General features: G+C 46.4%; 2 protein-coding genes and 1 pseudogene across 3 annotated transcripts; 2 read left to right on the top strand and 1 right to left on the bottom strand.

Moving 5' to 3' along the window:
• Nucleotides 1-1,692: 1,692 nt before the first annotated feature.
• CLPS (colipase, pancreatic) lies at nt 1,693-3,659 on the top strand. Of its 2 annotated transcripts, XM_006860397.1 has the most exons (3): nt 1,693-1,779; nt 2,972-3,094; nt 3,528-3,659. In XM_006860397.1, the coding sequence occupies exons 1-3, from the start codon at nt 1,693-1,695 to the stop codon at nt 3,657-3,659; spliced, it is 342 nt and encodes a 113-aa protein (XP_006860459.1). The 2 variants fall into 2 exon arrangements, with proteins under 2 accessions (XP_006860459.1, XP_006860460.1); XM_006860398.1 differs by lacking the exon at nt 2,972-3,094.
• A 2,959-nt stretch (nt 3,660-6,618) lies between these two features.
• On the bottom strand, nt 6,619-9,826 carry CLPSL2 (colipase-like 2). Its single transcript, XM_006860566.1, has 3 exons — nt 9,743-9,826; nt 8,712-8,834; nt 6,619-6,714 (listed from the first exon to the last, which is right to left on the bottom strand). The coding sequence occupies exons 1-3, from the start codon at nt 9,824-9,826 to the stop codon at nt 6,619-6,621; spliced, it is 303 nt and encodes a 100-aa protein (XP_006860628.1).
• On the top strand, nt 9,825-12,221 carry LOC102831329 (annotated as a pseudogene).
• Nucleotides 12,222-16,918: the final 4,697 nt, after the last annotated feature.

Here is a 16,918-nt window from a genome sequence, read left to right as displayed (position 1 = left end):
ATATATGTTGGTGTTATTGTTGTTAGCAGCTGCCAAGTTAGTCCTGCAGCCACGGTGACCTCACACCCAACAGAAAAGAAACATTGCCCACTCTCACATCATTCCTGTGGTCAGTTGCAGATCAGACCTTTGTGATCCATGTTTTTCATTGGCTGAGTTCTAGAAGTACATAGTTAGGTCTTTCTTTCTAGACCGTGTTAGTCTGGAAGCTCCATTAAAAGCTGCTCAGCGTCACAGCAACACACAGCCTCCACTGATAGATGAGTGGTGATTGTACATGTAATTCATTGGCTGGGGATGGAACCTAGGTCTCTCGCTTAAGAAAGGCAAAATCGTGATTGCTGCTCCCGTTACACTCACATACACTGAGGCCTGTGAGAGCCGGAACTCTATGGGACTGCTTTCTTTTTCTGGCTCTCACATTTTCCGCTTTTGAAAGTGCAGTCATTCTACTTTTCGATTGTTTGTTTTAGTGGAAAACATTTGAGTGTTTCTTTTGTGACAGGTTTCTGCCTCACACAGGTTCCAGTTTTCACAGGTTTTATTATGTGTGTATATACATAGATACTGTTTTCACCTAACCCTCATGATTCTTGAAGTCATCCTCAGTAGACAGATGAGGAAACAGACATAGAACAGTTAAATGAGTTGCCCAGCTAAAAATGTATACAGTTGAAAGTGTTTCAGAGTCAGAGCAACAGAAGAAGGAGAGTCAGGAATAGGAGGAGGGAATGGAATGTGGGGCTAATTGCCTCCAGGAACAACTACCTCCTCATCAGATGAAGTGGATGGTGTCCAGCTGGTGTGGCACTGTGGGTTAATGAGTGGGACTGCAAAGTCGGTTTGAACCACAGTCGACGGTTCAAGCTCACCAGTGGCTCCTCAGAAACCCTATACAGGGTCACTATGGGTCAGAACCAACTTGACGGCACTTCACAACAACAACAACTATTACTGAACATTATGATCAAAGATCCTATAGAAAAATCATGATCCAAAGGAGAAATGTGCAAAGCAGCTTTTTAAAATTCTCATAGAATCCATACTTTCTGGAACTATAAAACTAGATGAACCCCTGAAACTATGGTCCTAAGATCATCTTTAAGGAATAGTCCCTGAGGTCTTCTTGAAACCAAGTAATAGTTTAGCTTGTCTAGTAAAGAATGTCTGCCTTGACCATTATTATATGGGATTTAAGTGGTGACAGCAACTGCAAAGAGTAGCTAGGAAACTTAGGGGGCAGTGAGTTTATGTGGATGGGGGAGGAACAACTTGGAGAAGGAGGGTAGAGAATGTCGCACAACTCAAAGATGTCATCAAGGCCACTGAATTGTGCGTGTAAAAACTGGTGAATTAATTTTGTCTATTCTCAACGACAAGGACAAAAATAAAATCATTTTTTTAAGGTCGCCAGGGTTCATATTCTTAACCATGAGGCAATATGACCACCCCCATCGCCCCACCCCCAACAAACACACATGTGTGAGAGATGACCGGGTGCTCACCTAGCTGCCTTATCAGGAGACTCCCTCTTCCCCCACCGCCCCCAGAAGATTGATCACAGCTGTTACTCTGCTCACGGCAGCAGGCTGGGGAGGGTGCGTCACATGTGGACAGAGTCCTTTTATAGCCCTACCACCCCAACTGGCTCTGTCCTCTGTCACCTGACCTGCTGGTTACTCCCCACAGATCATGGAGAAAGTCCTTATTGTTCTGCTGGTTGCCCTTGTGGCAGTGGCCTACGCGGTTCCAGACCCCCGGGGAATCTTTATCAACCTGGTAAGAGGGTCTGTAAGGCAGGCAACACCTGAATCCCCACTGGGAATCTTTTAGGCATGGACCTTGGCTGACTTCTTCTGAAAGCCCCACCTGGTGCTGGCTGAGACTGGGAGGTGCGACCTCTCTTCCCTTACTGCCCATGCCGTCCTGCACCTCTGCTCAGCGGTCCCTGTAAAGGCTGACCAGCATCTCCAGGCCACTGGCCGGAGCATCTCAAAGAATGTTTCAACTTGGTGGTGAGGAGCTTTATAAACATCCAGAGTCCTGGGTTCTGCCCCGGAAACCCTGACTCAGCATGTTGCCAAATTTTAAAAGCCTCTGACCCAGGGTGGGAGGTGGGGGTACAGGCTTATCATCTCTCCTGGGGGAATCTGTTAGAACAATTTATCTAACATTCACAGAACACTTATTGTGATGTGAGTTAGTCACCATTCTAAATGTCCCAGAATATTCACTCAGTAAGTCCCTATAATAACTCTGTGAAGTAGGTATCCTTGATATTAATCCTGTTTTCAGATGGAGAGCTGAAATTGGGGAGGTTAAGCAGCCTGCTTGAAGTCATCCAGCTGAAACTTGGACAGGCTGGGCCTGGTCCAGACAGTCTGGCCCCACAGTCTGACCTTGCCCCACACAGACTCTCCATCCCACATCAGAACCAGGGAAGTCCTTTGGGGTCAACCAATTCAGAGGCTCTTAATATGGGACCCAGAATCTCCCTGAAATTACACAAAGGGAATTCAAAAAGTTTGTGGAAAAATTCCATTATCTTTTACTGCAATTTTTCCATGAATTTCATGAAGGCTCCTCATATGTTAAAACATGTGGGAAGGAAACTTTACAGGGAGAAGGTATTCTACGTTCACAGGCTTCTCAAAGAAACGTGGGGCCCAGAGAGGTTTTGGAGACCCTGTTCTTGGGCCACACATGCACATTCCAGATGGGATCCCTGAGGTAGTGACTTGTCCAGGGCCACCCAGAGAGTTGGCGGTGTGGTTGATACTAGAATCTATCTATGTGTCCTGGCCCCCAGCCCGCTTTTCACATGGACCAGCAATAGACAGTTAGGCTGCCAGACCCAGGGGTTGAATTCCTTCTCAACACCTCCACCCAGGGAGGCACTGCTATGGCAGTGGATGGCAGGGTGGGAGTCTGTGTGGGGAAGGGACTAGGAGGGTCCTGGTTGTCTCTGCAGGAAGATGGTGAGCTCTGCATGAACAGTGTCCAGTGCAAAAGCAAATGTTGCCACCGTGATACCGGGCTGAGCCTGGCCCGCTGCGTACCCAAGGCCAGTGAGAACAGCGAGTGCTCTCCCAAGGTGGGTGCTGAGGGGCTGGGGGCGGTGTAGCTAACTCAGAGGAGGAGGCCTTTGGGCCTAGGGATCCAGATCAGGGAGGAGGGTTAGAATGGTGTAGAATGTTGAGGGGAGAAGAAGGGAGGTCAATAGGTCTCAAAGCACCTTCACAGAACTGATGTGTGAGATGGCTGGGAGCAGGTATTTGTATCCCTATTTCATGGATGGTTATATAGAGGCTTCAAAGGGATCAAGTTAGTAAGAGCAAGTTAGTAAGAGCCACAACATGGAGACTAGAACCGGGGTCTCCAGAACCGCAGCATCTCCTGAGGTGGTGGTTGGGAAAAGCACCATCTGTACACAGACTAACTAGCCTTCTGGTTCTTGGGTCAGGCAGGGTGAGTGATGCCAAAGCAGCCCCCTATATCCCATGACTATTGGCTTCATGTCTCTGCAGACTCTCTATGGGGTTTACTACAAGTGTCCCTGTGAGCGGGGCCTGACCTGTGAGGTGGACATGACCATCGTGGGTGCCATCACCAACACCAACTTTGGTGTCTGCCATGACGTTGGACGCTCCAAAGAGTGAGACCACTCATCCACCCCTGCACCCAATCCAGCATGCCCCAGGATGCTTGGCCAATCTCTTCCTCCTTCACCCTACTGACCAGCACCTGTTTTCTAATTGGGTTCTTGGCAATTAAAGCCTCTCCTGCAAACCTTGCCCAGGCTCCGTGATGTTCTTGTTGTGTCTGTCAGGGTCTTCTTGAAGTTCCATCCAGCCTCTGTCCCACCAGGGCAGCCATTAAGCCAGAGGAAAAAGGGATGGGGCTATGGAGGATTGACAGGCCAGAATGGAGAGCAGAGACAAGGGTGTGAAGGAGGACCTGCTGGTTTGGGAATGTCTCCATTTCTGGGGAGCAGTCACACTTCCTTGGGATGTCCTCCTTGCCCTTCAAATTCTCAGCCACACACACACACACACACAGATGCCATAGCCAGAAGAATCCACTATGTTGACCTGGCCCCAGGGCATTGTCATCTGCTGGTCTTTCTGCACACAACCTGCCCCCTGATCTCTGCCTGGCTGCTTCCCTCTCTTGTCTCAGTCTGAGAACTTCTGAGACACCCAGCTAGAACAGTCCCTAACCACCTTGTTTTACTATTTTATAGTATTCACAACACTATGACACTCTGAAATGATCTTTGTTTAACTTTACCTTTTAAAAATTGCCTGTTAGGATTGCAGCTCCAGGAAGGCATGGAATCTCTCACCTTCTCATTCACAGCTGTAGTTCTTAGCCTCTAGGACTAAACTCCATGCATACAGAAGGCATTCTATGCATAATTGCTGGATAAATGAGAATACTTAATACTCACCTTTTTTCTCTGACCTCATCTCTGACCTCATCGCCTAGTATTTCTTCTCTCCCTCCTCCTCCTTGCTGTTCCGCGAATATCTCTAAACCTTTGTACTGCTTGTTCCTTCCACCCAGAAGGCTCTTTCTCCAGACATCTGCTTACTGTGCTCCATTGCTGCTGTCTTTGTTGTTGTTGTGTGCTGTTGAGTCAGCTCTGACTTATAATGACCCTGTATAGGGTTTCCGAGGAGCAGCTAGTTGGTTTGAACAGCCAACCTTGCAGTCAGCAATCTTTGTTGTTATTGATAAGTGCCATTGAGTTGGTTCTGACTCATAGCGACCCTGTATGCAGTTTCTGAGGCGCAGTTGGTGAGCTTGAACTGCTGATTTTGCAGGTCAAACTGACCTTGCAGTCCTGCACATTAGCCCACAGTGCAGTAAAGTCTTCCCTGAGTCTATTTAAGATGCTAACCTCTCCTTACATCACCACTCCCTATGCCCCTAAGCCCCTTCCTTATTTTATTTTACTCCAGACAACAACTGGGATATATTGTAAATTTTATTTAGTTGCCTGTGCATTGTCTGCCTCCTACTCTGGAATGTCAGTTCTACAAGGACAGAGTTTTGTCTAGCTTGCTTACAGCCCTGCCCCCATCCTGGAAAAAGAATTTACATACAATTGTTGCTGTTGTTAGTTGTTGTAGAAGGACTCTTCAACTCCTGAGGACTCTGCTGTACACAAAAGAATGAAACACTGCCCAGTCCTGCACCATCGTCCCGATTGTTGGTATGCCCACTGTGGCCTCTGTGTATTTTGAGTGACTTCCAACCTAGGAGGCTCATCTAGCATGATAGAGGATATTCTGTTGTATCCACAGGGTTTTCATTGGCTAATTTTCTGGGGGAGATTGTCAGCCCTTTCTTTCTAGTGTATCATATTTAGGAAGCTCTTCTGAAACCTGCGTATCATGAGTGACCCTGCTGACATTTGAAATACTGATGGTATAGCTTCCAGCATCATAGCAACACACAAATCATCACAGCACAACAAACTGACAGGGTGGTGATTACATATGATTGTTATTGTTAAGTGCCGTGGAGTCAGTTCAGACTCATAGCAACCCTGTATAGAGTTTTCAGCCGGGGAGGGACGTACTTGTAGAGTTCTGAGCTTCCACTAGGTCAGGATATTGCCAGCTATGGGAACATGCAGGGTTATAGTCACACTACTCCCTTCAGAATTTAAAATCTTGGCTCCACCCCTGCACATAACCTAGCCTAAGCCAATCAGCAAATTCCACTGCAGTGACTGGCTCATGAGCCGTAAGAAGACTAAGCCAATCCAATCAGAACTCATCGCAGGATGTTTGCTGAAGATTGTGGGACAGTCGTGTTTCCTTTCTCTAGAAGACATAATATGGAGATGTGAGGTGGATTCAAGGTTAAGAGCTCCATCCCTTACTAAGAAGGAAACTTTGGGCCTCAATGCCCTATCTTTAAAATAGGAACAATTACATCAGTTACCAGTTACCACTGATACAATCCCACTGACGGTGACTCCATGTGTGTCAGAGTAGAACTGTGCTCTGTAGAGTTTTCAATGGCTGATTGTTTAGAAGTAGATCTCTAGGCTTTTCTTCTGAGGCATGTCTGGGTGGATTCAAACGGTCAACCTTTCTGTCAGCAGCCAAGCATGTTAGCTGTTTTTGCATTCATTCTTCCCATAGACATTCTCACAGACACGTCCCCAGTGCCCTTTCATTCTTGTCACAGAACATTGAGACGCCGTTCCATCTCTCCCTACCACACACTCAGACACTGGCACCCAACACACACTCTCCAGGCATATTCCTTAGTTCTACCCTTCCCTCACAACCCTCTAATCCCAAGACATGACCCCTTCCTGGATGCAGTCCCCCTACCCTGTTCCTTCTTGCACTGGTGGTCCGAGACCATCATGCCTCTGTATAGGACCAAGCTCCTTCATGCCTCTCTGGCTCCAGTTTCTACCCCCAGACCACGAGTAATCCTTACCAGGATCCCTGTCTCAAGAAATATAGACAGAAACCAAAAACTGAAAGTGACTTTAATGTCTCAGGAGATGGTTCAGAGCACAGTAGGGGTATCCAAAGTCTCTGGCTCTGAGAGACAGAAGGAGAGGCAATGGTGGCCAGCCTGGGTCCTCCTCTAAAGTATATGGCACCGGCGGGGACACATTAAGTCCTTGGTAATACAACTCAAGCCTGGTCGGCAGGGGCAGACAATGTTGGTGGCTCCTTTGGTCTGCAGGGAGGAGGTAAGAGGAGTCACCAAGGTGCAGGGAGGAAGACACCTAAAGTTCTTGGGTAGCAGGAATAAGAATACACATGTTGGCGTGAAACAGAATGAAGGCTTTTCTTCCGAGTCACCTCTGGGTGGAATTTTACTGCCAACCAGTTCTAAGCTGACTCTACAGCACTGTCCTGATGAAGTGAATAAGCTTCTCTGGCTCACTTTCCTCATTTGTCAAATGGGGATAATTATAGAACTTCCACTCCTCAGTTATCAACATAATTAGGTTTCAAGACCAGGTTGTTACGTGAAAATCAGCATTATGTGAAAATTAAGGATAGCTACACTGGATCACAAACACATCATTATGTAACTGCCACATGATCTCATTATATAACCGCCAAGTCACTGAGCATCACAGCCCAATCAGGTTGACACATAGCCTTAGCCATCACATCCCACCTCACACCCTGGCATTCATCATTGCCAGGAGTATGTTGCTAAGGTGTAAAATAGTCAGATAATATTCTTTTACTATTGTTATAAATATGACATGTTGGATAATGAGATTGTCAATAAGCAAGGTGTAGGGGTACTAGCGGCACAGGGTTTTTGTGAGAATTAAAGGAGATAAAGTAGATCAAGGACCCATAATAAAAATAAAGCACTTAGTTGCGGAAAGGTCAGCAGTTGAACCAGAGGCTCCAAAGGCAAAAAGATGTAGTAGCAGTCTGCTTCCATAAAGATTGTTGTTGTTGTTGTTTAGTGCCATCGAGTTGGTTTTGACTCATAGTAACCCTGTATAGGGTTTCCAAGGATCAGCTGGTGAACTTAAACCACTGTCCTTGCCGTTCAAACTGACTTTGTAGTCCAGCCTATTAACCCACAGCACCACACCCATAAACATTACAGACTTGGAAATCCTATGGGACAGTTCTTCCCTGTCTTATAGGGTTACGATGAGTCAGAATCAATGACAATTTTCCTGGCCACTTCAAGCTGGCTCCTTAAGGCATTATCAGTTCTCCAGGCAGGCTCATCCCCCTTAGAAAGGTTTGGGCTCAGGGCCAGAAGAGAGAGAAGAGGAACAAAACATATTGTGCCTTCTGCTCCCTGCATTACACAGCTAATAACAACCATGCTTGATTGCACACAGCTAATCGCCTGGAACAACCTGGTGATGAAAGTGCATTAGCCCCATTGTACAGATAAGAAACTAAAGCCCAGAGAGCAGAGTGATCTGTCTAGGGGCACACAGACAGCATTTCAACTCAAGTCCAACTCCAAAGCTGTGATCCTGTTTTCTCAGTGCTATGCTTCTCTCAGGAACTCCTGATATGGCACTGTAGGATCAGCAGTGGACTGCGAACCACAAGGCTGGGGACTCAAACTCACCAACTGCTTCTTAGAAACCCTATACAGGGTCACTATGGCTATGAGTTGGAAATGACTCAGTAATTAATAACAACAATGTGCTTCTCTCAAGAAACTAGGTCTTTGTGACAGAGAGGTGGAATTGGTAGTGGGAAGAAGGTATTTCTCCACCTGTGGTGCTGTAGATTAATGGACTACAAGGTTGGACCACAAGGTCAATGAGTGGTTCAAGCTCGCCTGCTGCTCCTCAGAAACCCTATAGATGGCGACTATGAGTCAGAACTGACTCAATGGCACCTAACAACAACCACCTTGCCTTAGTAATGATAGAATAGAGAGATTCACCCACTCGACAAACATTTCTTGAGCAACTACTATGTGGTGTAGGGATTCAAAGATGAGTAAGACACCATCACTGCTCTTGAAGAGCTCCAACCAGTAGAGAAGGCAAACAGAAACTATGGCTGAAGTTATGAGCCAAGGATGTGAGAGCTGTGAGGGGTACCTGGAGCTGAGTCTTACAGGAGTTTGCCAGGTAGAGAAAGCGGTGAGCACTTTGGTAGAGGGGACACACAAAATCAGGTGGAACTTGTGTCTCCTTTTACTTCCCGTACCCTGCTTGCCAGAAGCCTCACCTGGGGCAGGCAGACCATGGTATACCCGGCCTTAGGTGCACAGTAGGAGCCACCATTGTCTAAGTTGATAAGACAGCAGTCACTTTGGCAGTTAGAGTGGTGGGAGCACTTGGCCCCGTTGATCTGTGGGGACAGGAAGGATCTCTGTTAGCCTGGGGACAGCTCCCAGGGTTACCAGCTCTCTGTGTATTTGCATGGTGGTGGAGGTTGTTTCCCAGCATTGCCAAAGGCCCCTAAAAGTCCAGGAGGGAAAATTTGAACCGGTCACCCCCAAGCTCCAGCCTCTCTGCATGCCATTTTCTGCCCCCACCACTTCCTCCATCAGCAGGGCTCAGTGGAGAGGAAGGGTCGGGCTTAGCACTTTCCCTTTGTCTCCCCTTTCCTGGGGCCCTTTCACTTCCGTGGGTCCCAAAGTGTGTCCTGTGGTGAGTAAGGAGGCTCCGTGGTTGCTGTTAATGCCAGAGAGTAGATTTTCAACGTGGCAACACTATATACCAGATTAGAACTGCCCCATAGGGTTTTCAAAGCTTTATGAAACAGATCATGGGGAGGGGGTGGAAGGCAGAAAGGGAGGGAGTGAAGAATAAGAAGGAACTTCTGTGTCTACAGGGCCCCTGGCAGTGGGTGTGAGAAGACGGGAAAGCTAGGCCAGGTATTGGGGTGGGAGTGGGGGGTTGGCTGGGAAGACTTCAGGGATGATAAGAGGGTCCAGGATTGGAGGAGGGCACTGGCTGGGAGGAGTTTGTGTCAGGATAGAGCTCGGAGAGAGGGGTGGGTCTTGATCATAAGGACATTTTCATCTTCCGAGCCACCGGGGAAAGCAGGGTTTTGAAGTCTTTTGGGAACCCTTCAAGACTTCTGGGACCAAATCCCCAATTCAAGGTGGTTTCTAACCCTGGTGCCTCCCTCCAAACCCTCTCCCCCACTCCCCACTCCCGTACCTTTGACTTTAACTTAACAGAGCTGCCTCTGCCACCAGCTCTCTACCTCGAATGACAATGTAAGGTTCCCTAAACGCTCTTTCCACTCACCTTCATTACGCTACTTCCGATGTGGAGGGGCTCGCCCCAGCAGGGGAGCAGGACCCCCGCGAGGAAGGCAAAGGCTGTGACCATGGGTCTGGGTGGCGATCAGGTGAGGCTCCTGAGGGACCACGGAATGAACTCTTTGGCCCTGGCCTCCAAACCCTCCGACCCTGGGCCCGCCCCTGGGGTGTGGAAGGAGTTAATAGGTCACAAGCGATCCCGCCCCGACGGGGAGGGTCTTCCAGTTCCCTGGCTCTGGAGGGAAAGCAGGACAGCAGGTAGAAAATAATATTTTATTTTAACAATCACGCAAGTCTGGGCGCTGGCGACGGTGGGCCACTAGCCGGCCCCCTCGGTCCCTTGGAGGCCGGGCTGCCAGCCATCCACCCGCGCGCGCCGCAGAGGCTCTGAAAGGGTGCTTTGCGGTTACGTGGTCAGAGCTGGAAAGTTCATTGTGCAGCGGTCTATACCAGAAGTCCGCGTAACGTTTCTCCCACTCGGCCTTCACATCAGCCAGACCATCAGCGAACGGACGTTAGTGCCGCCGTCCGCGCTCTTCTCCATCCTCCATCAGGGGCTGCAGTGTGTGGCGGTCCAGCTCATCATCAACAAGGATCACACGGTGTACGACGCCGGCCCATCCAGTTACTGTTGCTGGCTGACGCGGTGATGTTAGACGTGGGGGTGCAGACGAGGCAGCGGGGCTTCGGAGAGAAGCTGGTCCAACAGCAGACCAGCCTCTCCTGTATGTTTGTCCCAGCAAAACACACCAAAGAACTAGAGGTCAAAACGGGGCAAATGCAAGAAATAAATAATCACTATAAACCAATGGAAATCGGTTAAGTCGAGATCCCACCCAAAAAAGCCACCCTGTTTTGAGGTGTTCATCTGTGCCTGGATCCTTGTCAGTAACCTCCTTACCTGGGGACTGGAGACTCTACCCAGGATAAGGATCCTCAATGAGAACAGCAATGGATCCTCCACCCAGGTGATGATGAGACGCTGTATACTGGAAGGGGGCCATGACGTGCCCAGTAACAAGGGTATGGCCTGCTGGATTGGAATGGCGACTGAACACTCCTGGCTACAGGTTCCTACGATGGCTTTGCCAGGATATGAACAGAAGACAGCAATCTAGCCAGCATCTTGTTGTTGTTAAGTGCCATTGAGTCGATTCCAACCCATAGCGACACTGTATAGGGTTTCCAAAGAGCAGCTGGTGAGCTTGAACCACCGAACTTGCAATTCGAACGACTTTGAAGTCTGACGCATTAGCCCACAGTGCCACAACCAGGAAAGCTCCATATCATCAACCAAAAGAAGGCCAGGGACCTACTGTGGAACAGACTATCAATTGCTCATATGCGAGCTCAGGCTGAAGCTGAAGAAAATTAAAACAAGTCCACCAGAGGCAAAATATGACTTTGACCATATCCCACCTGAATTTAGAGATCATCAGAAGTACAGATTTGATGTATTAGACACTAAAGACCGAACACCAGAAGAGTTGTGGAATAACACTGAAAACATCATACAGGAAGAAGGCAAAAGGTCATTAAGAAGACAAGAAAGAAGGAAAAATCCAAAATGGATGTAAGAAGAGATGCTGAAACTTGCTCTCCAGTGCAGACATGCTAAAGCAAATGGAAGAAATGAGGAGGTATAAGATTTGAACAGAAAATTTCAAAGGTCAGCTCAAAAAGACAAAGTCATATACTATAAATAAATGTGCAAAGACCTGGAGTTGGAAAACCAAAAGGGAAGAACACGCTCAGCATTCAGCCAGCACCTTAGGCCAACACAAAGGCCCCATGTTGACCTTGAAATGGAACAAAAAGGGAACTTACATTCTGAGTGCTGGCATAGACAAAGCAACAATAATTTGGGATGCCCCCGCTCTGGATGAAGAGTGGCAGAGCACACACTATCTTTGCCTCCTGTAGCACAGAGATGTGTATTCACGTCTGCAGACTTGGCTGCAACCACCAGTCAAAACCTTCCAAGGGTACACATATGAGGATCCATCCGGACTGCTGCTTGCATGCTGTTCCGATGACATGATGTTAATGATCTGGAGTATAAAGCTGGACATGTGTGTCCGTGACCTTCAGGCTCACAGCAAAGAGATCTACACCATCAAGTGGAGACCCACCGAGCCAGCTACCGGCAACCTCAACTCCAGCATCATGCTCGAAAGTGCATCCTTTGATTCTACAGTTCAGCTGTGGGAAGTGGAGCAAGGCGTCTGCATCCACATATGCACGAAGCATCTGTCTACAGTGTAGCTTTTAGCCCTGACAGGAAATATTTGGCCAGTGACTCCTTCAACAAGTGCGTTCATATCTGGGCTACTCAGAGTAGAAGCCTCAGGTACAGCTACTGGGGCACTGTTGGTATCTTTGAGGTGTTCTGGAATGTGCACGGGGACAAAGTGGGCGTCAGTGCATCCAGTGGCTCTGTGTGTGTTTTAGATCTTCAGAAGTGAGCACAGATTGTTACCCAACAGAGTTTTAATGACCCAGCAGTGTGGGGTGGCTGCACACTTACAACACAATTCTGACAGCTCCCAAACTGTACAAATGTGACTTACTTTGAAATCACCGTGTCCCTGGCCACAGGAGTCTATATTGTTTTGTAGCCATCATCAAGAAGTTTCGAAATCAACAACAAAACCAAAAAACAGCTCACATTCCTATCACAGGGGAAAGGATGGCATCTCCAGCTAGGACGATTGCTCAGCATAGACAACTCAAAGCCACTAGTCATGCACACACGGTTTCGTTTCAATCAGGAACAGACTCCGGAAAGCAGAAAGGAAGGGAAAAACAACCAACCGTGTGAAAACAAACAAACAACACATGCAAAATGCTGTGATAAACCGTAAGGGGGAGATTCCTCCTCCTTGAGGAGTATTTGTTTGATTGTTTTTCCCTTGCAATTTGGACACTATAGTTGTTCCCACAAAAGATGTTCCAAACCAGGAAGAAAAAAAAAAATCACACAAAAGTTACTTGTATGCTGAAAGGAAAATAACTTCCTTCTTGATATCCTAACTCATCCTTCGGCTGTTTAGTTGTACCAAACTTTCCCTGGTTCTCTTCCTCATATCTTTCAAGAAACTCAGCCTTCTCTCCTCCCTAGCCCCCCTCCCTGTTTCTCATACTCTTCCCAGGCCCAGTCTACTCAATTGTAAGAATCAGGTGGTAGGACAAGATTTCTTACAGACCTTAAGATTCTACATGTATTCACTGTATGAAAGTCCTGAAGTATGGGGGCAAAATGGCACTGCAGAGCTGGGAAACTCACGAGTGGAGATTATTCCCCAATCAGTGGAACTGGGGAGAAGAAGGTCTCTATGGCGCTATAGCATAAGCACTAGACTGCTAACCACAAGGCCAGCAGTTCAAACCCACCAGCCGCTCCTCAGGTCCCTATAAGTCAGAGCCACTTAACAACAACAATAGTGTCTTCCTCAAAATTTCACTCTAGAGGACCACTCCCCACTCCCAACACTTCACCTGCCTCTACTTTTAAAACTTTGCTCTCAGGAAACTATTCTTAGTGGCCTATCTGAATTATTTTCTACAAGACTAACAGCCCCTGCTGTACCCAAAGGGCCTTTTTGTCCATTGTCTCAATTAGCCCTCCTTGTAGTAGAGGTCACTAGTGGCTCAAACAATTTGCGCTTGACTGCTAACCAAAAAGTTAGGGGTTTGAAACCACGCAGCAGTACCACAGAAGAAAGTCCAGGTGACCTGCTTCTGCAGAGATTATAGCCGAGAAAACCCTATGAAGCAAGTCTACTCTGTCACACACAGCTTGTCACGAATGGAATTGGTTTTTGGTTTAAGTATAAGGAACCCTGGTAGCGTAGTGGTTACGAATCTGGCTGCAAACTGCAAGGTCAGCAGTTCGAAACTACCAGCTGTTCCGCGGGAGAAAGATGAGGCTTTCTGTTCCCGTAAACATTACAGCCTCGGAAACCCTGTACAGGGTCGCTATGAGTCGGCACATGACAACAACAACAACAAATTAGATTAATAAACATTAGCCATCACAAGATACGAGGGGGCTTCAAAAAGCTCATGGAAAAATTGCATGATCTTTTCATTCCTTTATTCCATGAATTTTTTGAATTCCCTTTGTATAACTCCTGGACATATCAGTGACTTATCATATTAGTGCTTTACTTATCACTCATGAAAAGTCTGGAAGGGGCTCAGAGATCTTCTTCCTTCTTGTAACCATGCCATGTGAGGACTAGCTTCCAAGGTCATTATGGAAGATGAAAGATAGAAGATGGAAGAAGCTCATGGACACTTAAGTGTCTTAGCCCTGTGTGACACACACCTCTTCTACTCACGGATCACTGACCAGAACTAGTCACATGATCTCAACCATCGGCAAGGGAGCCTTGGAATAGTTAGGAGCCATCGAGTCAGTTCCAACTCATAGCTACTCTATGTACAACAGAACGAAACACCGCCTGGTCCTGTGCCATCCTCACAATTGCTGCTCTGAGCCCATTGCTGCTGCCACTGTGCCAGTCCATGTCCTTGGGGGTCTCCCTCTTTTTCACTGACCCTCCACTTTACCAAGCATGATGTCCTTCTCCAGGGACTGATCCCTTCTGATAACATATTCAAAGTAGGAGAGAAGAAATCCCACCATCCTGACTTCTAATGAGCATTCTGGCTGTAATTGTTCTTCTGGCAGTCAATGGTATTTTTTGTGTTCTTCTCCAGCACCATAACACAAATTCATCAATTCTTCTATGGTCTCCCTTATTCATTGTCCAACTTTCACATGCATATGAAGCTAGTGAAAATATCATGGCTTGGGTCAGGCACATTTTAGTCCTCAAACTGACACCTTTGTTCTTGAACACTTTAAAGAGGTCTTGTGCAGCAGATTTGCCTAATGCAATATATCGTTTAATGTCTTAATTGCTGCTTCCATGAGTATTTATGGTGGATCCAAGCAAAATGAAGTCTTTGACAACTTCAATCTTTTCTCCATTTATCATGATGTTATTTATTGGTCCAGAGGTGAGGATTTTTTTTTTCCCTTTACATTGAAGTGTAACCCATAACAAAGACTGTGGTCTTTGATCTTCATCAATAAGTATTTTAAGTCCTCTTTGCTTTCAGTAAGCGAGGTTGTATCATTTGCATATTGCAGGTTGTTAATAAATCTTCCTCCAATCCTGAGGACATGTTCTTCATATAATCCAGCTTCTTGGATTATTTGCTCCCCATACAAATTGAATATGTATGGTAAAAGAATACAATCCTGGTGCATATCTTTACTGAATTGAAACCATTCAGTGTCCCCCTGTTCTGTTTGAACAACTGCCTCTTGGTCTATGTACAGATTCCTCATATTTAGTGCATACTATTATTTCTGCTGCATCAATCTTATCCCCATTTTACAGATGAGCAACGTGAAGTCTCAAGGTGAAGTAACTTTCTGGAATTACATGATTAAGTGGCAGAGCTAGGATATAAACCCAAGGCAGTCTAGCTTCCAAGTCCCAGCTCTTCCCACTACTCTACACTGCCTTGGGTACCCAGAAGGCTTTGTCCCCAGGAAAAGAAGTCCTGTGGTCACTGCTTCTCTCCTCCAACACTCACAATCTGAAACTGGACACAGGTATGTGTCCTTCTCTCTTGGTTGACTAGTTACCTGTTCTTTCATCTTGTCCTGTCTCCCAGCTCCACTGTGAACTGGTGGGAGGGGGGACCCTCAGGGGCTAATCATTCTTTTTTACAGTTTCACCGGTTCCCTGCCCTTGTGAGTGTTAGATACTTGGTAAAGTTTGTCCACTGCTCAAGAAAGGGGCAGATTTGTGGATAAGAGGAAAGCAGCTGTGTGTCAGGACTGGCAGTAACTGGGGGTTCTTGATCTGGGGTCCAGGAGTCCCCAGGAAGTCCACCAAAAACAGGGATATAAAGCCCCTGAAATTCTGCAAAATATTCTATATATGGTTCTTGGTTTTTGTTTGTGTTCAGACACTATTTTAAGGTAAGGAAACTGAAATCAGAGAGGAAAAGGACTTCCTTAGGTGACTGAACTGGTGAGGAGCTGAGGTGGGCCCAGACCCCAGGCTCCCAACTGTAGGCACTGTACCCTTTCTCAATGGCCTCTCTCCAAGATCAGCCAGCCCTGGTCAGTGTGAAAGGGTAGGGGGTTACTCAGTCACATGATGTGTGAGCACAGCAAAACCTCACTACCCCAGTCTTCTATTGGGGGAGGGGATGTCAGTTCAGAGCAGGGAAGCACCTCACTGATAACCTCTGACCTTGGCTTTCTCTCTCTCTAACATGCCTTAGCATCTCTCTTCTCTTTCCTTATCTTTATTGTGGCCTAGAGCCATGGCTTCCATGACAATATTCTCACTGGTCTGAAACAAAATGAAGAAAATAAGAACAGTGTGGGGTTTTTTTGTTTAAGATAAATGTGTTTAATTGAAATAACTATTCTTTTATTCTGAAGTTATCTCCTTCCTACTTTTTGTTGTTTAAAAAATTACTTTTATGACACTGAGTTTCTTTTTATGGTGATAGAAAATTTGACAACAGATATTGGTATTATTTTCAGAACACAATTAATGTAACTGACATTACTAAATTGTCATTTTCTTTTATAGAAAAGACATGTGAAAAATGCTAAGTTGTGCAGTATATATTTTCACAATAATAAGAGAAAGCTTTTATGAAAAAAATGGCATTAATAAACTAATAGTTTTGTTTGTTTTTTCATCAACCAATAAATATATTAACTATATACATGAGATATCAATATTGTCAATCCTAATTTTTGGAAGTTTTATCAGTCTATGAAATCAAAAATCAAATTCTGGGGAAAACCAACCTAGTGGAAATCGTCCACAACTCACTTGATTAGAAGGAATTCTCAAAATAACCTATGAAGAAGATGAACAAGTAGGTGCCCTGAAGAGTTTGAGATGCTGAAGGAGACCAACATGGTCACCAATCAGAGCATGTATTCCCATTGAGTCTTAGTCTTGGAAGGGGGCTTGCTCTGAGGGGACCTGACCACTTGCCTTGATGTCTCCTGAGCAAGCAACTTGCTTGTTGCTAGTAATCAGTTGGGCTGCCTATATTGTTTTGTATTTTTCCTGTTGGTCTTTCTTTCAAGAAGTATCTTCTGTCCTTCTAG

This window comes from Chrysochloris asiatica, unplaced genomic scaffold (genome assembly GCF_000296735.1).
Source record: "Chrysochloris asiatica unplaced genomic scaffold, ChrAsi1.0 scaffold00038, whole genome shotgun sequence".
Lineage (NCBI taxonomy): Eukaryota > Metazoa > Chordata > Mammalia > Afrosoricida > Chrysochloridae > Chrysochloris > Chrysochloris asiatica.
The sequence above is the reverse complement of the archived record's forward strand: the minus strand, read 5'-3'. Positions and strand labels throughout refer to the sequence as shown.

Excerpts from the sequence above, each read along its gene's own strand:
- CLPS (XM_006860397.1), top strand. The coding sequence starts at position 1,693 with ATGGAGAAAGTCCTTATTGTTCTGCTGGTTGCCCTTGTGGCAGTGGCC. Across the intron at positions 1,780-2,971 it reads GGGGAATCTTTATCAACCTG|GAAGATGGTGAGCTCTGCAT; the intron begins GTAAGAGGGTCT and ends TTGTCTCTGCAG. Across the intron at positions 3,095-3,527 it reads ACAGCGAGTGCTCTCCCAAG|ACTCTCTATGGGGTTTACTA; the intron begins GTGGGTGCTGAG and ends ATGTCTCTGCAG.
- CLPSL2 (XM_006860566.1), bottom strand. The coding sequence starts at position 9,826 with ATGGTCACAGCCTTTGCCTTCCTCGCGGGGGTCCTGCTCCCCTGCTGG. Across the intron at positions 8,835-9,742 it reads TCGGAAGTAGCGTAATGAAG|ATCAACGGGGCCAAGTGCTC; the intron begins GTGAGTGGAAAG and ends CTGTCCCCACAG. Across the intron at positions 6,715-8,711 it reads CCATGGTCTGCCTGCCCCAG|ACCAAAGGAGCCACCAACAT; the intron begins GTGAGGCTTCTG and ends TCCTCCCTGCAG.